General features: G+C 43.2%; 1 protein-coding gene across 1 annotated transcript in view; it reads left to right on the top strand.

Moving 5' to 3' along the window:
- LOC140476598 (DDB1- and CUL4-associated factor 4-like) overlaps positions 1–20,800 on the top strand; it is a 92,673-nt gene that overhangs the window by 141 nt on the left and 71,732 nt on the right. Inside the window, exons 2-3 of the mRNA XM_072569435.1 lie at positions 132–249; positions 19,177–19,280. Of these exons, the coding sequence (XP_072425536.1) occupies positions 140–249; positions 19,177–19,280 (214 nt within the window). The 5' untranslated portion in view covers positions 132–139. The remainder of the gene's footprint in view (positions 1–131; positions 250–19,176; positions 19,281–20,800) is intronic.

Genomic DNA, 20,800 nt, shown 5'->3' with positions numbered 1-20,800 from the left:
GTCTTTAAAGAAATGATCTTTGATAATATTTGTCTTATATAGAAAGCAATATTGGACAATTGTTATGGTTGGAGGTGAATATTGACACTACCCAGTGTGTTTTGATGCCTTAATGTGAATATTTTTGATAGTTACAGAAATGAAGCGAAATAAATGGCATCGTAATCACCAGTATGGGTGGCATGATCGCCAACGACGACATCATCCAAGGAGATATCGGGGACACGATAGGCACTCATCAAGGGAATGGTAAAACTTTGCTACTTGTTGCTATATGAGGAAGAGCTAGCCTCACGTTTTAACATTGTATTGAGACCGTTGTCTTTGGCTGCTTGAGTAACAGTTATTGTGCTGATGGTGGTTACAAATCCATTCACTGAGTCATACAGGACAAAAGAGGCCCTTTGGCCCATAAATAGAATGACTAAAAATAGAATACAGTATTATCTATAGTAGGCTCATTTTCCCATTCTAGCCCCCGACCTTGAATAATATGACCTTTTGAAGTGTTCATCCAAGTACTTTTTAAGCTTGAGATTTTCTGCCTCAACTTCCCTCCCAGGCAATGCATTCCAGACCCACATCACCTTTCAAGTGAAAAACAATTTTCTTAAATCCTCCTAAACATACTGCCTTCCACTTGAAAGTTATGTCCCCTTGGTATTGATTCTTCGACTAAGGGAAGAGCTGCTTTCTATTCACTCTGTCCATTTCCCTCAATCTTAATATACCTCTATAAGCACTCATCTCAACTGTAAAAGAAAACAATATGAGCCTATCCAGCTTCTCTCATAACTGAAATGTTCTAACTGAAATCTTCGTTGCACCTCCTCCAATGCAATCATCTTCATCCTATAATCAAGAGACCAAAACTCAGGTTGTAAGTTTGCTCGTTGAACTGGTAGGTTTGTTTTCAGACATTTCATCACCATACTAGGTAACATCATCAGCAAGCTCTGCTGTTTTGTCTCTTTATGTGGATTGGTCTGTTAAGGTGGGTGATTATAATTTCCTGGTCTTTTCCTCGGAGGTCGGTAAAAGGAATCCAGGAAGACGTGTTTATTGATGGAGGTCTGGTTTGAATGCCAGGTCTCTAGGAATTCCTGTGCATGTTTAGCCTGTCCTCTGATGGATATGTTGTCCCAGTCGATGTGGTGTCCTTCTTCACCTGTGTGTGAGGATACTAGTGATAGTTGGTCATGTCTTTTGGTGGCTAGTTGGTCCCCATGTATCCTGGCGGCTAGTTTCCTGCCTGTCTGTCCGATGTAGTGTTTGTTATAGTCCTTGCAGAGTATTTTTGTACATGACATTCGTTTTGCTGGTTGTCAGTTCAGGGTCATTTAGGTTTATCAGTAGTTGTTTTCAGTGTGTTGGTAGGTTTGTGGGCTACCATGATGCCAAGGGATCTGAATAGTCTGGTCGTCGTCTCCGAAATGTCTTTGATATATAGTAGTGTGGCTAGAGTCTTTGTGCATGTTGTGACTTCTTGTTTGGGTTACTTCTGATTTGGGTTTGTTGTTTAAGAATTGGCAGACTGCTTATTGGGTACCTGTTGTTGTTCTTCTACCATGTGGTAGTCACACTATGGTAGGACAAGCTAAACAAAAATATGCACAGCATTCAAGCCAGAACTCCATCAATAAACACATCAATTTGGACCCCGTGTACCAACCTACGAGAAAAACAACTGGAAATTATATCACCCACCTTAACAGACCAAGAAACATAATGCCAGCACTTCTTGGAGGCTCACCGATGATGTTATCTAGCATGATGATGAAACATCTGGGAATAAATCTACAGGCTCAGTGAGCAAACTTACAACCTGAACCTCAACCTTAGCTATGAATCTTCTCAAAAATCGCAGAGACCAAAACTACACTCAGTATTCCAACTGTGGCCTAACTAAAGTTCTGTATCTCCTCCCTGCTTGACTCAGCTTTGTTGTGGAGAAATCTGTGTGTTACAGGCAATTACAATGGATTAAGATTCTGTTGTCCATGTCCATTGACTTCCATGGTCTCGTGCTGCTGATGAAGTGTTACGCTTCTTCTCAGGTTTTGTGATTTCGTCTGAATGATAAGGCTGTAAGGAAAAGTAGAATTTTTAACTTGTGACTTCAAAGTTTGGATTTTCATGTATAGGGAATCAATTTCGGAGAGGGTAATTCATGACTCGTGCCATACAGTAATGGGTAAACAAGGTTTCTTGCATAAATGTAATTGTTGTTCCTGAAGCTTATTGCAGTGTGTTGAACAGTTTTTTTTGGTCTCTGGGCACTGTTTTGTTGAGGACCTGAGAAGAACTGTCTTGACACAATTCACGCTTGAATTGCTGAATTCTTTTTAACATGTTCCTTATTTTGTTGGGAGTATCATGACAACTAAAGTGGCGAGGTGGCTCAGTGGCTCAGTGTTTAGCACTGCTGCCTCACAGCGCCAGACACTGCGTTCAATTCTGCATTGGGTACAGTGTGTGAAGTTTGCACATTCTCCCTGTGTCTGTGTGGGTTTCTCTGGATGCTCTGGTTTCCTCCAACAGTCCAAAAATGTGTAGGATAGGTGAATTGGCCATGCTAAATTGCCCATAGTGTTCAGGGATGTATAAGTTAGGTGCATTAGTCAGGGGACACGCAGAGTAATAGGGTTGGGGAATGGGTCTGGGTTCATTATTCTTCGGAGGGTCAGTGTGGACTTGTTGGGCCAAATGGCCTGTTTCCACACTGTAGGGATTCTATAATAAAGACGTGTCCCAGATGCCCTATTAACCTGTGCTAGGAGAAAGTGAGGACTGCAGATGCTGGAGATCACAGCTTAAAAATGTGTTACTGGAAAAGCGCAGCAGGTCAGGCAGCATCAAAGGAACAGGAGAGTCGACGTTTCGGGCATAAACTGCGCTTTTCCAGCAACACATTTTTAAGCTATTAACCTGTGCTGCCACCTTCAGGGAATTGTAGACAAACATCCCAAGAAGCCTCTGTTCCTCTGAACTTCCTAGTCTCTTGCCATTTTTTGAATACTCCCTGACTTGTTTCCTCTTCCAAAGTGCATCACCTCACATTTATCAGGATTAAATTGCATCTGCTGCTAATCTGCCCATCTGACTAATCTGTTTATATCCTACTGTAATCATGGGACCCTTTTGTGGTGCAGCGGTAATGTGCCTACCCCTTAAACGAGTAACCCAGGTTTCAAGTCCTACCTGCTCCAGAGATTTATAGATTTGAACAGATTGCTTAGAAAAGTATATTAAATAAAAAGTTATCCTCCTGTAACCTAAGACTTTCCTCCTCACTCTCAACCACCCAGCCCAACTTTGTGTCATCTGCAAATTTACTTATCATTCCTCTCACATTCTCATTTACATCATTTATGAATACTACAAATAATCAACGACCTGGCACTGGTCCCTATGGTATGCCACTGGAGCTAGCCATCAGTCACACAAACAGCCTTCTACCACCATCCTCTGTCTCTTGTTACTAAGCCAATTTACCCTGGATCCCATGTACCTTCTTTATCATTCTCCCATGTGGGGCCTTCAGGCCATGCTGAAATCCATACACACTACATCAATTTTCCCACTCTCATCTACACACATGGACACCTCTTTGAAAAATTCCACCAAATTCGTTAGGTATGACCTCCTTCTGACAACCCCTGATCAAAGCTTATCTCACTAAATGGAGTGTACTTTTCTGCTTTATAATTTTCTCCAATAGTTTCTGTATCATTGATGCTAGAGTCATTGGTCTATATTCCTCCGGTCCATCTCTACCAATTTTCTTGTAAACATTAATACTTCTCAATAGCCAGAGATGATTTAAAAATTTGGGTCAAAGCCCCTCCAATTTCTCCTCTCATCTCCCATATATTATAGACCAGGCCAGACCTCTCAAACCATTTCAAGAAAAATGCCCAGACCCTAACTTTGCTAGTTGTTTTAAGCAGGTGTACAGTGGGTATTCCAGGAGAGATGCAGCTGGTCAAACCACTTAGTTTTAAACAAAACAATTTATTCACAAGATTTCCAAATGAAACAAACTAAAGAGAACTAAATATAGAATAACAACCTATCAGAAAACCCAACGAATTATCCCAACTTAATCATGCTGTTCCCAATATTTGCAACAAGGTGTGCCATAAACATCCCTTGGCACAGAAGGTAAAATCAAACAAGAGAGATGTCAGAGGGAGAGTAGGAACAGCCTGGACCTCCTCCTATGATTTCAGCAGCTTTTACAACACTACTGCTAAAAACCAAACCAGAGTAAAGCTGAGCTGGGAGAACTAGCCACTCCCTTATCCGTTAGCTATAATCAAACTGGCCCTAAACCCTTTGACTTAAACTTTTCGGAGTCTGTGTCTTTTACAACCTCTCTGAAAAAAAAAGGGGCATCATAACTTTGTTAAAGCAGCAGTTTCATTACACACAACATCATAGGAAACAATTTATCCAGATAGTCAGACAACAGGGACCCTTCGGTCCAACTCGTCTTTGCCAGTCAGATTTTCCAGATTAAGCTAGTCCAATTTGCCTGCCTTATAGTTATATTTCTTTCAACCTTTCCTATTGATGAACCTGCTCAAATGTCTTTTTAAATGTTGAATTGTACCACCCCTACCATTTTCTCTGGCATTCCAAATACGCACTACCCTCTGTGGGGAAAAAGTTGCCCCTCGAGTTTGTTTTAAATCTTTGCTCTCTCATCTTAATCCTATGCCTTCCAGTTTGGACTCCCCTACCTGAGGGAAAAGACCTTTGCTATTCACCTTTTCTGTGCCCCTCATGATTTTATAAACCTCAGTAAGGTCACTCTTCAACCTCCGATGCTCCAGGGGAAAAAAGTCTCAGACTATCCATCCCTTCCTCATAGCTCAAACTGTCCAGTCCCAGTAACATCCTTGTAAGTCTTTTCTGCACCCTTTCCAGTTTAATAACATCCTATAGGATGACCAGAACTGCATGCAATACTCCAAAGGTGGCCTCACCAATGTACTATACAGCTGCAACATGACGTCCCAACTCCTACACTCAATGGTCTGTCGAATGACGTGAGGCGTGCCAAAAGCTGCCTCCACCATTCTGTCTATCTGTGACACCATTTTCAAGGAGCTATGTACCTGCACCCCTAGGTCTGTCTGCTGAACAACACTACCCAGGGCCCTTCCGTTAACTGTGTAAATTCTGCCCTGGTTTGTCTTAAGTGCAACGTGGTGCACTTTGTTATCTAAATTAAACACCATCTGCCACTCCTCAGCCTATTGGCCCAGCTTATCAAGATCCCATTGTATTCCTCGATAACCACCTCCACTGTCCACTATACCACCAATTTTGGTGTCATCTTCAAATTCGCTAACAATGCCTCTTATATTCTCATTCAAATCATTTATATGAATGACAAACACTGATCCTTGCAGAGCACCACAAGTCACAGGCCTCCAGTCCAAATAACATCCCTGTACCACCACTCTGTTTCGTACTGTCAAGCAATTTTGTATCCAATTGGCTAGATTTCCCTGGATCCCATGTGATCTAACCTTACTAACCAGTCTATCATGCGGAGCCTAGTTGAAGGCCTTGCTGAAGTCCGCGTAGACAGTGTCTACTGCTCTATGCTTGGCTATCCTCTTGGTCATAGCCTCAAAGAAACTCAGTCAAGTTTCTGAGATATGATTTATCATGCACAAAGCCACGCTGCATATTCCTGATCGGCCCTTGCCTCTCCAAATGCACATAAATAATGTCTCTCAGGATCGCATCCAACAACTTAGCTCCCACTGACATCAGGCTCATTGGTTTATAGTTCCCTGATTTTTCCTTTCTTAAATTAAAATCAGGTGGGCAAAAAGGGAATTTGAGAAAGCTTTGGTAGATGAAAGGTGACGTGGAAGCTAGGAAACTTGGGGTAATTAGACTTACTACAGTATAATCTTTCTTAAAGGGACAGCATTAGCGACTCTACAGTTTACAAGCACCTCACCCATGCCTGTTGATGATACAAATATCTCTGCTAGCATCCCTGCAATTTATTCCCTAGATTTCCACAACATCCTGGGATACGCTTGATAAAGTCCTGGTGATTTACCCACCTTAATGCATTTTAAGAAATTGAGAACTTCCTCTTCAGTAATGTGAACTCTTTCTTAGACATCACTTTATTAATGTTTGGGGCGGCATGGTGGCTCAGTTGGCTAGCACTGTTGCCTCACAGTGCCAGAGACCCGAGTTTGATACCAGCCTCTGGTGACTGTATGTGTGGATTAGATTTTCTACAGTGTGGAAACAGGCTCTTCGGCCTAACAAGTCCACACTGCCTCTCCAAAGAGTAACCCACCCAAACCCATTCCCCTATCCTATATTTACTCCTAACTAATGCACCTAACAATTTAGCATGGCCAATTCGCCTGACCTACACGTCTTTGGCTTGTGGGATAAAACTGGAGCACCCGGAGGAAACCCACGCAGACACGGGGAGAATTAGATTTAGATTAGATTAGATTACTTACAGTGTGGAAACAGGCCCTTCAGCCCAACAAGTCCACACCGCCCCACCGAAGCGCAACCCACCCATACCCCTACATCTACCCCTTACTTAACACTACGGGCAATTTAGCATGGCCAATTCACCTGACCTGCACATCTTTGGAGTGTGGGAGGAAACCGGAGCACCCGGAGGAAACCCACGCAGACACGGGGAGAATGTGCAAACTCCACACACAGAGTCGCCTGAGGCGGGAAATGAACCCGGGTCTCTGGCGCTGTGAGGCAGCAGTGCTAACCACTGTGCCACCATGCCCCTGAATGTGCAAACTCCACACAGACAGGCGGGAATCGGACCCAGGTCCCTGGTGCTGTGAGGCAGCAGTGCAAACCACTGAGCCACCCTGCCCCTGAAACACCGTGGAGTTTGCAAATTCTCCCCGTGTCTGCGTGGGTTTCCCCCGAGTGCTTCGGTTTCCTCCCGCAATGGAGTCACAGGTAGATAGGATAGTGAAGAAGGCGTTTGGGATGCTTTCTTTTATTGGTCAGAGTACAGGAGTTGAGAGGTCATATTGTGGCTATACAAGACATTGGTTAGGCCACTGTTGGAATATTGCATGCAATTCTGGCCTCCTTCCTATCGGAAAGATGTCGTAAAACTTGAAAGGGTTCAGAAAAGATTTCCAAGGATGTTGCCAGGGTTGGAGGATTTGAGTTATAGGGAGAGGCTGAACAAGCTGGGGCTGTTTTCCCTGGAGCGTCGGAGGTTGAGGGGTGAACTTATAGATGTTTATAAAATCACGAGGGGCATGTATATATTGGGGGAGTCCAGAACTAGAAGGCATAGGTTTAGGGTGAGAGGGGAAAGATATAAAAGGGGCAACATTTTCACGGAGAGGGTGGTATGTGTATGGAATCAGCTGCCAGAGGAAGTGGTGGAGGCTGGTGTAATTGCAACATTTAAAAGGCATTTGGCTGGGTATATGAATAGGAAGGGTTTGGAGGGATATGGGCTTGGTGCTGGCAGGTGGGACTAGATTGGGTTGTGATATCTGGTTAGCATGGATGAGTTGGACCGAAGGGTTTGTTTCCATGCTGTACATCTCTCTGACTCAATGTGCAGCTTAGGTGAAATGGCCCTACTAAATTGTCCATAGTGTTCAAGGATATGTAGGTTAGGTGCATTATTGAGGGGTAAATGTACAGTAATGGGAAATGGGTTTGGCTGGGATTCGGAGGGTTGATGTGGACTTGTTGGGCCGAAGGGCCTGTTTCCACTGTAGTAGTTCTAACTACCCCCAAGTTCCCTAGCTTCCATGTCATCTTCCATCTGCCAAAGCTTTCTCGAATCCCCTTTTGGCCCTATACAAGGTCTATCCTTTTCCTCAGCTATTTTAAAACTAATACAATTATAGTCACTGGTCTCAAAGTGTTCCCCCACTAACACCTCAGTCACTTGCCCTGTCTTATTTCACAAGAGAAGGTAGCGTTTTGCTTCTTCTCGAGTCGGCTCAACTGCATATTGATAAAGAAAATGTTTTTATACACACTTAATAGATTGCTCCCATCCAAGCCCCTAACACTACGACAATCCAGTCTATGTTTGGAAAGTTAAAATCCTCTACTGTGAAAACTCTTTCGGATATCTGAAATATCCAGACATGTTTGCTCCTCAATTTTCCACTGACTATTGGATGAGGTCTATATTGCAATCCCATCAGACTCCCTTCTTATTTCTCAGTTCTGCCTATGGCTTCACTTGAATATCCTAAGTATTGTGTGATATTTTCCCGAATCAAAAACTCCACTGCCCCTTCTTTCTTGCCTTCCCTTCAATCCTTTCTATAACATTTATACCCTGGAACACTGAGCTGTTAGTCCTGTCTCCCTTGGTCATGTTTCAGTAATAACTATGATATCGCAGTCCCATGTTCCCATCCATACCCTGAATTAATCTGCCTCACTTCCACTGAAATAAATGCAGTTTAATTCCTCAGTCTTACCTTGTTCTCTGCCTTGCTCTTGACTGCCTTGTCTAATTACCTTGCTCCCTTTAACTTTTGAAGCAACCTCTTTTCTCAGTACTGCTGAGGATTCTGCATCCTGCAGCTTCCTCACTGGTTTGAACCCTCCTGAGGAGCTCTGCAAATTTCTCCACCAGGAAATTGGAAGCTGTCTAGTTCATGTGTAACTCATCCCTCTTTTACAGGTCATTTCTGCCCCAGAGGAGATACAGGTACACAATCGTTTATTTAAAACCCTCGGGACCAGCTGGTTTCAGAATTTGGACTTTTTCGGATTTCGGAATAAGTGACAGTTTAACAGTGAAATTTTTGAAAATCTGACGGAACAGCAGAAACACCTGTGAATACTATGGGCCCTGAGATAGCATTGACGCCTCCCAGTGCTAGGCCACACCCCCAGTGTGACATGGGTCAAGTGGAGTTGGGTTAACTACAACCTTGTTAGTGAGGAAAAAACTTCACAAAAAACACTTTGGAGCTTTTTGGATTTCGGGATTTTGGATAAAGGATTGTCTCCCTGTACCAATATCTAAAACTCAGAATTCTTGCCTCCTGTACCAACTTCTCAACCACTCATTAATCAAGTCCTCTTATTGCTACTCACACTAGGACGGGCACTGGTTTGTCCACTTCTAACTGCTGGAACCCCCAATGCCTGCTCATTTCTTATACTGATCTGCTGTCACAGTTAACCATCTTCTCAAGTTCTGTACTTGCATTCTCCCCAGTACAGACAGATGTAAGTACTCATTTAACACTCTTTCACTATCTTCCGGGTTCACAAACAGATTGCTCAGTTGATTCCAAATAGTCCCTATTCTTTCCCTGGTTAGCCTCTTTCCTTTGACATAATTATAGAATATTGTGGGATTCTCTTAATTGTACCTGTCAGTGTTTTCCTATCACTCTCCTAATTGATTTCTTGAAATTCCCCCTGCACTTCCTATACTCTCTGGGTCCTCTGTTATTTTGCATCTATTGTGCTCTCTACTTTATCCAGTGCCAAATATTCCTAGAAACCCAGGGTTCTCTGGGTTTTGTTGCTCCTACATTTTATCATAAAGGGAGCATGTTGGGCTGTGTCCCCCACTCCCTGTATCTTTTTAAGCACCCTCTGCTGTTCTGCTGTAGATGTATTCTGAAGTAGCTTATCCTAAATCACGTTGTTTCAATCATCTGTGGAATGTGGACATTGCTGGCTGGCCAACATTTATTACCCGTCCTTAGATGCCCTTGAGAAGGTGGTGATAAGCTTCCTTCTTGAATTGCTGCCATTACCTGCTGTGTGGTAGCTGACCATTTAGGCTAGGAATTCCAGGATTTTTGACTCAACGGCAGTGAAAGTGTGGCGATATATTTCCAAGTCAGGAATGTCATTGTCTTGAAGGAGTACTTGAAGATGATGTTCCCATTTATCTTCTACCCTTGTCCTTCTAGCTGGGAGTGGTCGTGGGTTTGGAAGGGTGCTGTTGGAAGATCTGCAATGAATTTCTGAGTGCATCTTAGTACACAGTGCTGAAACTGCGTGTCAGTGGTGGAGGGAGAGAATGCTTATGGGTGTGTGCCAATCAAATGTGGCTGTTTAATCTTGGATGGTGTCAAGCTTCTTGAGTGTTATCGGAGCTGCACTCATCCACTCAAGTGGAGAATATTCCATCACACTCTTGACTGTGCTTTGTAGATAGTGGACAGGCTTTGGGGAGTCAGCTGATGAGTTACTTGCTGTAGTATTCTTTGTCTCTGACCTGCTCTTTTCACTACTGTGTTTATGTTGTGAATCCAGTTCAATGATAACCCCCGGGATGTTGATAGTGGGGAATTCAGTCATGGTAACACTATTGAATGTCAAGGGGCAGTAGTTAGATTGTTTGTTTCTTATTGGCGATGGTCATAGCCTGGCATTGCTGTAGTGCAAATGTTGCTTGCCATTTGTCAGCCCAGGCCTGGATATTGTCCAGATGTTGCATTTGAAGATGGACTACTTTAATATCTGAGGAGTCGCGAATGGTGCTGGACATTGTGCAATCCTTAGCAAACATTCCCACTTCTAATGTTAAGATGGAAAGAAGGCCATTGAGGAAAAAACATAGAATATTACGGCGCAGTTTCACAGATCGGCGCATCATCGAGGGCCAATCTGATGTTCATCTATCCTACACCATTCCATTATCATCCATAAGTTTATCCAAAGACCATTTAAATGCTCTTAAAGTTGGTGAGTCTACTATAGTTGCAGGCAGAGTGTTCCACACCCCTTACTCTTCTCTGAGTAAAGAACTTACCTCTGACATCTGTCCTATATCTATTACCGCTCAATTTAAAACTATGTCTGTCGTGCTAGCCATCACCATCTGAGGAAAAAGGCTGTCGCTGTCCACTCTCTCTAATCCTCTGATCATCTTGTATGTCTCTATAAAGTCAACTCTTAACCTTCTCTCTAACGAAAACAGCCTCAAGTCTCTCAGCCTTTCCTCATAAGACCTTCCGTCCATACCAGGCAACATTCTGGTAGATCTCCTCTGTATCCTTTCCAATGTTTCCACGTCCTTGCTGGGACGTAGTAACCAGAACTGTATGCAGTACCCCCAAGTGCAGCTGCACCAGAGTTGTACAGTGTTGTACAACTCCAACATGACTTCACGGCTTTGAAACTCAATCCCATCAGCCCAGCTCTACAGCTTATCTATGTCCTTCTGTAACCTGAAATATCCTTTAGCACTGTCCACAACTCCACCGACCTTCATGTCATCTGCAAATTTACTAACCCATCCTTCTATGCCTCATCCAGATCATTTATAAAAATGACAAACAGCACTAGCCCCAAAACAGATCCTTGCAGCACCTGAACTCCAGGATGATTTCCCCATCAACCATCATCCTTTCTCTTTGAGCTAGCCAATTTCTGATCCAAACTGCTAAATCGCCCTCAATCCCATTACTCCATATTTTGTGCAATAGGCTACCTTGGGGAATCTTATCAAACACTTTACTGAAATCCATATACAGAGGAACCTTGATTATCCAAAAGACACGGGTGGGGAGTATTTTGTTTGGTTAATCGACTCTGGATAACGTAGTTTAGCCAAGCATCGGGACCTTATGATCTTGCCAATAATTCGATATTCGGATAATCAAATGCCAGATAATCTAGGTTCCTCTGTACGTCACATCAACCACTTTAACCTCATCCATCTGTTTGGTCACTTTCTCAAAGAGATCAATAAGGTTTGCGAGGCACAATCTACCCTTCGCAAAACTATCCCTAATCAACTTATTCTTCTCTACATGATTATAAATCCCAACACTTTACCCACCATTGAAGTAAGGCTCATTGGTCTATAATTACAACGGTTGTCTCTACTCCCCTTCTTGAACAAGGGGTCATTTGCTATCCTCCAGTCTTCTGGCACTATTCTGTAGACAACGACGACATTAAGATCAAAGCCAAAGGTTGTACAATCTCCTCTCTGGCTTCCCAGAGAATCCTAGGATGAATTCCATCCAGCCCAGGGGAGTTTCCAGAATTGCTAACACCTCCTCATTATAAACCTCAATCTTGTCTAGTCTAAAAGCCTGCATCTCCGTATTCTCCTCGACGGCGTTGTCTTTTTTCAGTGTGAATACTGATGAAAAGTATTCAGTTCGCGCCTCTCCTATTTCCTCAGATTCCATGCATAACCTCCCATTATTGTACTTGACAGGCATTGTTTTATTCCTGACATACCTAGAGAAAGCTTTAAGGTTTTCCTTGATCCTACCTGCCAACGACTTCTCATGTCCCTCCTGGCTCTTCTTAGCTCTCTCTTTAGGTCCTCCCTGGCTAACTTGCAACTCTCAAGTGCCCTAACTGAGCCTTTGTGTCTCGTCCAAACATAAGCCTCCTTCTTCCTCTTGACAAGAGATGCAACGTCTTTAGTAAATCATGGTTCCCTTGCTCGACCACTTCACCCTTGCCTGACAGATACATATTTATCAAGGACACGCAGTAGCTGTTCCTTGTACAATCTCCACGTTTTAATTGCAATCTTCTTTCCCATTCTATGCATCTTAAGTCTTGCCTAATTGCATCATAATTGCCTTTCCCCAGCTATAACTCTTGTCCTGCAGTATATACCTCTCCCTTTCCATCACTAAAGTAAACATAACTGAATTGTGGTCGCTGTCACCAAAGTGCTGACCTACTTCCAAATCTAACACCTGACCTGGGTCATTATCCAGTACCAAACCCGATGTGGCCTCACCTCTTGTTGGCCTGTCTACATACTGTGTCAGGAAACCCTCCTGCACACATTGGACAAAAACTGACTAAAGTACTCAAACCACAGTATTTCCAGTCAATATTTGGAAAATTAAAGATCCCCATAACAACTACCCTGTTACTCTCATTCCTATCCAGAATCATCTTTGCTATCCTTTCCTCTACATCTCTGGAACTATTTGGAGTCCTATAGAAAATTCCCAACAGGGTGACTTCTCCTTTCCTGTCTTTAACCTCAGCTCATGCTACCTCAGAAGATGAATCCTCATCAAACGTCCCTTCTGCCACCGTAATATTGTCTTTGACTAACAATGCCACGCCTCCTTCTCTTCTACCACCTTCTCTGTTCTTACTGAAATAGCTAAACCCCAGAACCTGCAACAGCCATTTCAGTCCCTTCTCTATCCATGTCTCTGAAATGGCTACAACATCGAAGTCCCAGGTACCAAACCATGCTGCAAGTTCAACCACCTTATTCCGATGCACTTGGCATTGAAGTAGACATACTTCAAACCACCTTCCTGTCTGTTGGTACAGTCTTGCAACCTTGAAACGTTACTTATGACTTCACTACTCTCGGCTTCCTGAACACTGGAGCTTTGGTGAAGGTTCCCCCCCCCCCACCAAGGATATTGGTGCCCCACTGGTCTGTAGAGGTCCCCCCTACCCCGGAATGAGCAGGTATCTGAATCCCTCACTCCTGCACCATCTCTGTGGCCACGTATTCAACTGCTCTTTCTCCTTATTCCTTGCCTCGTTGGCACAGGTAACAAACCACAAAGCTGTTTGTTCTAGCTCTAAGCTTCCACCCTAGCTCCTTGACTTACATTCCTATCCCTTTTCCTACCTATGTCGTTGGTGCCCATGTAGACCAAGACTTAGGGCTACTCCCCCTTCCACTTAATTATCCTGAAAACACAATCTGAGACTTCACTGACCATGGCACCTGGGAGTCAACACACCAACCATGAGTCTCTCTCATTCCCACAGAACCTCCTATCTGTTCCCCCCCCCCCCCCCCAACTATAGACTACCCGGTGACTATTAATGAAGATGATTGGCCCAACAACACTACCCTGAGGAGCTCAAATGACTGACTTCTAACAAGCATCTCCCTATGTTCCAACTACCGGAGAGTTTGCAACATATTAGCACGCATTGATTTGAGTTTTTCTGGGGCTCCTTGCTGCTACACTGTCAATGCAGCAGTGATGTTAAGGGCTGTCACTCTTATCTCATGTCAGCTCATTTATCAGCTCAGGTGACTGACTGTGTGGAGTTTGCACGTTCTCCCCGTGTCTGCGTGGGTTTCCTCCGGGTGCTCCGGTTTCCTCCCACAGTCCAAAGATGTGCAGGTTAGGTGAATTGGCCATGTTAAATGGCACATAGTGTTAGGTAAGGGGTAAATGTAGGGGTATAGGTGGGTTGCGCTTCGGCGGGGCGGTGTGGACTTGTTGGGCCGAAGGGCCTGTTTCCACACTGTAAGCAATCTAATCTAATCCATGTTTGAACCTGGGCTGTAATGAGATCAGAATTTGAGTGGCTCTGGTGAAACCCAAATTGGGCATCAGTGAGCAATCTGCTGAGCATGTGTTGAATATAGAGAGTAGACTGATGGGGCAATAATTAGCTTGGTTGGATTTGTCCTGCTTTTATGTGCAGGACAATTTTCCACTTTGCCGGATAGATACCAGTTTTACGACTGTGCTGGAATAGCTTGGCTAGGGGAGCAGCAATTTCTGGAACACAAGCCTTCAATACTATTGCTGGAATGGTATCAGGGCCTGTAGTCTTTTCAGAATCAATTTATCAACCATTTCTTGGTACCACACGAGTGAATCGAATTGGCTAAAGCCTGGTACAGACCATTCTGCTATAAGCGAGTTTCTTTAATGTGAGTTTGCTATTGGGGGACATTGTTTCTAAAGCACAGAGTTTTAAAGCGTGTATTGGTTATAATGTGATTCCATTCTCCCACCCCCTTAACTTTAATGGTTGCTGCTATTACACTATTTTCTTATGAGCATGAGGACGGAACTACCGCATTATAACAGAACAGACTGTATCTGTAGACGGTCAAGATGGATAGTCCGCGTGGCACTTCTGGCTGAAGATTGCTACAAAGCCTTATCTTTTGCAATGATGTGCAAGGCTGTTTCATATTAACGTTGGGGATATTTGCGGAGTCGCCTCCTCCAGTGAGTTGTTTAATTGTCCACCACCATTCATGACAGGACTGCAGAGCTTAGATTTTACCTGCTGGTTGTGGGATCGTTTAATTCTGTTTATCACTTGGCATGTAAGTGGTGCTGTTTGGCAGCTTCACCAGGTTGACACCTAATCTTCAGGTATGCCTGGGAGCTGCTCCATAGGAAATAGAGGGTAGTAGTGGAAAGATACTTTTTGGAATGGAGCATTATGACGAGTGATGTAGCACAGGGATCAGTGCTGAGACCTCTGCTGTAAGTGAACTACGTAAATGATTTGGAGGAAAACTAGCTGGTCTAATTTGTAAGTTTGCGGATGATACAAAGATCGGTAGGGTTGCAGATAGTGAGGAGATTTGCCAGAGGGTACAACAGGATATAGATCAGTTCGAGGCACGGGCAGAAAACTGGCAGATGGAATTTAATTCAGACAAGTGTAAGGTGATCCATTTTTGGAAGGTCAAGTACAAGTGAAAATTATACATTGAAGATAAGAACCCTTAGTATTGATATGCAGGGAGATCTGGGTAAGCAGGGCAACAGAACACTGAAGATGGCAGCGATAAGGTAGTAAAAAAGGCCTCTGGCATTGAGTATAAGGTTAGGTAAGTTATGCTGAACTGAAAATGTGTTGCTGGAAAAGCGCAGCAGGTCAGGCGGCATCCAAGGAGCTGGAGAATCGACGTTTCGGGCATAAGCCTTTCTTCAGGAATGCTGCCTGACCTGCTGCGCTTTTCCAGCAACACATTTTCAGCTCTGATCTCCAGCATCTGCAGTCCTCACTTTCTCCTCCAAGTTATGCTGAAGCTTTATAGAACTTTAGTTAGGCCATACTTGTGTACAATTCTGGTCACCACACTACCAGAAGGATGTGAATTCTTTGGAGAAGGTACAGAAAAGGTTTACTAGGATGTTGCCTAGTATGGGGGATTGTAACTATGAAGAAAGGTTGTATAGACTGGGTTTGTTTTCACTGGATTGCAGGAAGTTGATGGGCAACCTGATAGAAGTTTATAAGATTTTGAATGGCATAGAGTGGAACGTATGAGGTGTTTTCCCAGGGTGGAGGGGTCAATTACTAGGGGATACAAATTCAAGGTGCAAGGGCGGGACGAAGTTTAAAAGAGATATGCAAGGCAAGTTTTTCATACAAAAGGATGGTGAATGTCTGGAAAGTGTTGTCAGAGGAGGTGGTGGAAGCAGACACTATAGCAGCATTCAAGTAACACCTGGACAAGTACATGAATAGGAAGGAAATAGAGGGATATAGATCATGTAGGCGAGAGTTTTAGTATGGAAGGACAAAATATGTCAGCACAAGATTGGCAGGCCTAAGGACCTGGTCCTGTGCTGTTTTGTTCTTTATTCTATGCCCTCCTGCATTCTCCATTGAACAAGGGTTGATCTACTGGCTTGAAGATAATGGTTGAGTGGGGATATGCTGGGCCATGAGGATGCAGATTGTGCTGGACTACAGTTCTGCTACTGTTGGCCCACAGTGCCTCATGTATGCCCAGTCTTGAGTTGCTAGAGTAGACATTTCCAAGTCCATGTTTAACCTGAAGCCATGAGACTTCATGGGATCCAGAATATATGTTGGAACACTCCTGGGCCAACTCCCTTCTGACTGTTTACCACTGTGCTACCACCTCTGGGTCTGACCTGCCAGTGGGACAGGACACATCCAAGGATGGTGGTGTCTGGGACATTGTCTGAAAGGCATGACTCTGTGAGTATGACTATGTCAGGCTATTGCTTGACTAATCTGTGACACATCTCTCCCAATTTTGACATTAGTAAGGATATCTTTGCAGGACTGTTTCTGTCGTTGTCTTTTCTGATGCCGAGGTCGATGCCAGGGGATCCATCTGGTTTCAGTTCTGTGAGACTTTCTAGCAATTGGTATAACTAGCTTACTAGGCTATCTCAGATGGCAAGTGAAAACCAATCACATTGTTGTGGGTTTGGAGTTATATGTAGGCTAGACCAGTTGAGGATGAAGGACATTAGTAAACCCGATGGGTTTCCTGACAATCGACAATGAATTCATTGTCATCAGAAGATTCTTAATTCCAGGTATTTTTAAAATTGAATTCAAATTCCACCATCTGTCATGGTCTCCAGAGCCTACTAAAGTTATGGATTAATAGTCTGACAATAATACCACTAGGCCATCACCTCCTTCCTCGATTTGGCCACATCCTGCCTTATTTTAATACGGTCTACCTTAAACCAATCCAAAATCCTTCTCTCGGAGCCCCATTTTTCACCTTTTCCACAGCAAAACTCAAAGTGCATGGTGTCATGGAAATGCTGATCCATTGTCACTTTGACCCCCTGTCAGCTTCATTCCCTAAAACTAAGTCCAGCGTTATTCCATCTCTTGAAGAGCCATCTGCATGTTGATATAAAATACTGACCTGTGTATTTCCAAGAAATCCACCTCCTCTTGACTCTTCATACTATGATTATTCCAATTAATATTTGGATAGTTGAATATCCCTAACATGTGTGTTCCCCCAGTATAACGCGTGTTTTGTCAACGCAAATTGACTATAATGTGATTGGCGAATTGTGGATGTTGTTTGGATGATGTGAACTTTCTATTGAACAGGTACAGCAATTTGCTATAGCAGCTTTCTGTAGCACAAGATTGCAGAGGGATGAACCATCGTGTTATAGCAGAATGCCCTGAACTTATCCTGTTATTGTTTTTACACCCTTCAGTGAATTGTCTTCATATCTGCTCTCAATTTACTTTTTCCCTAGAGACACATGTTGAACTCCATTTAAGCTCTCTTTCTCTTGAACAAATGCACCATGACTTCTGCTTCACTAAATGAGTTTAAATTCCTCCCAACTGCACTAGCAAACCTCCTACAAGGATGTTAGTCCCATTCTAGATCAGATGCAGACCACCGTGCTTGTAGAGTTCGAACCTTTCTCAGAAAAGGTCCCAGTGGTCCAGGAATCTAAAACCTTCCGTACTGCACCAATTCTTGAATCACGCATTCATCTACTTTATTCTCCTCTTTCTGTGCTTGCTAGCCTGTGGCACTAGCAGTAATCCTGAGATTACACCTTTGAGGTCCTGTTCTTCAGTCTGCTGCCTAGCTTTCTGAACTCTTGTTGCAAGGCCTCATCCCTTGCTTTTCCTGTGATGTTGGTACCAATATGTACCACAACTTCTGTCTTACCAACCTCCGCCTTCAGGATGCCCTGCTCTGTGGAAGAACAGGACAATTAGTCCCAGTTTTCTATTTGTTTTGCTAGAGCCCTGTTTTTTTGTTTCCCCTTCAGTATGTATCCAGTTCTTATTTCAAAGGAACCTACTTCCCCAGCCCATTTAGGTATCGGAATGCACTGTGCAACAGTGCAATGGAGATAGAGTCAGTTGTGAATATGAAAGGGAATTGGATGATTATCTACAAAGAATTCCAGGTTATGGGGAAAAAGAAACAAAATAGATCTGCCTGAGGTACTCTTACAGCTGAACCACACACCATGTTCTTGGGTGCTCTACTTCAGTGCTGCTGCCTGAGTGTATGTTGGGAAAGAACTCTATTTCCTCCTCCTGTTTTTCAGTTGCCCATCAAACTTGAAATGTGTGGGTGGCATGGTGGCACAGTGGTTAGCACTGCTGCCTCACAGCGCCAGAGACCCAGGTTCAATTCCCGCCTCAGGCGACTGACTGTGTGGAGTTTGCACATTCTCCCTGTGCTCCCATTTCCTCCAGGTGCTCCGGTTTCTTCCCACAGTCCAAAAACCTGCAGGTTAGGTGAATTGATCATGCTAAATTGCCTGTAGTGTTAAGTAAGGGGTAAATGTAGGAGAATGGGTCTGGGTAGGTTGCGGGTCGGTGTGGACTTGTTGGGCCGAAGGGCCTGTTTCCACACTGTAAGTAATCTAATCTAATAAACTTATTTTTAAAAAAACTTATTTATGAGAGCTCTAAAGTGCCTAAGTCCAAATATCCAAATATTTTTCTAAGTGTGAGATTTGGAAACTTATGATATAGCTATTCTTTAACCTATCGAGTTAGCATTTTCTTGAAGGAAGGCTATTCGTAGAGACTGTTGTCTATTTTCAGTTTAAACATTTGTTTAATATGTTAATGTAGTTGCACTTTGCAGATTTTTGAAGTAATTCTGTAAAGACACGTCTCTTAATATTTAATTTCCTAAATTTGTTATAATTTGTATAGGAACCAGAGATCTGATCCTCATGCATCTGTAAGTGGTTTAAGTGAACAGAATAGTCCAGCAACTGAATCAACAAGCAGTGCCTCAGTGTCGACTGATGTGCCAGGTGAGTATTTCCATGTTTGGCAACACTGTGCTTTATTACACTGCAAAAGAAAACAGTATTCAAACTGAGTCCAGATCCGGACCTATATTTGAGATCTTTGTTTCAGTTAGCCATGTCGAGAAAACTCTCACCACACTGACAACTAGCTCTTACTTATACAACTAATTCAAATCCAGTTAACTCTTTATTAATGTATCCATTACCTGTTCTCTCATTCCATTAGGTCTCAGGCATTACTTCAGATCACTTTAGATAATCCTGATTATTAAACATCATTTGTTATATTAAAAGAAAAACATTGTGCCAAGGGTTATGGGGAAAATCACCAGTCTCGGAGTCAGAATCGGGGTTCAACAACAGAGTTTATTGCACAAGAAAATACCGGAGCTCTGGGGAGAGAGACACCAACAGCACAGTGGTCAGCTGCGAGTCTTCTCTTAACCTGGAACCCATGTCAAGATACTTTCATACATTTTGTAATATAATAGGTCAGTGAAGAGGTTATTGTCTTTGTAACAGAGTTTGTTTATTGTAAACATTGCAGAATCATTGATCGTTTCGGTGCAGTCATTCAGTTCCAGCACAGCCCTTGTTAATTTCAGCACGGTCATTCAGTTTCAGCACAGACGTTGTCAATTTCAGTATCTGCGCGGAAGTCCATTACTGTAGAAATGGGTGCTAATTGCTCTTCCTAAGAAAGACGATTACTGCAGTGCTGGCTATTAGCACTTTGTATTGAGTCCATATCAAGCTGTTAGCATTTCTATCAAAAATGTTGGCTGGACCCAGACACTTTGGCAGGCAGTGTACGCTACTCATGTGTATTCTCAGTGGCCATCTTGTGTGTCTGTGTGCCTGGTGTCACTCTACCCTGTGCCATCTCCCACTTCACAAGCGATATAAGATACACATGAGTGAGAAAAAAGAGCTAAAGTACCGAATGTTTAGATAACTGAACAACTTGAAAAGGAGTAGCCTGTAATGTATTCCAGTGTACAACCTGTGAACAATGCCCTTGGCATAGTGATGGAAGGATCTGCTGAAACAGGACAGCCATTTTCTGACTCCATGGGGAAATCTCATTTGCTATGTCTCCTTGATTAACTAAAATTGGAAAATACACAGGAAGGAGTAAGAGCTAATTTCACACTACTTTGAGAATTGTACCTTGAACAGGACCCTGGCAGTCCACACCCATGCCTTATACATAAATTGCTTTGTATAATTGCAATATACAGGAAGAGCATTATAAAGAAAAGAATTGTCACTGAACCACTTGGAATAATGTTGGGATAGATGACCTGAAGTCTGGTCAGAGACATTAGGTATTACAGTGTGGAAAGAGGCCCTTCAGCCCATTATGTCAGTGCCAGTCATCAAGCATCTATCTACACTAATCCCATTCTATGAAGTTTTAAGTATTCATCTAAAAAGTTCTTTAATATTATGATGGCTCCTGCCTCTACGTCCTTTCAGGCATTGAGTTCCAGATACCACCACCCTTTGGTAAAAGGATTTCT

This window comes from Chiloscyllium punctatum, chromosome 4 (genome assembly GCF_047496795.1).
Source record: "Chiloscyllium punctatum isolate Juve2018m chromosome 4, sChiPun1.3, whole genome shotgun sequence".
Classification (NCBI taxonomy): domain Eukaryota; kingdom Metazoa; phylum Chordata; class Chondrichthyes; order Orectolobiformes; family Hemiscylliidae; genus Chiloscyllium; species Chiloscyllium punctatum.
The sequence above is the reverse complement of the archived record's forward strand: the minus strand, read 5'-3'. Positions and strand labels throughout refer to the sequence as shown.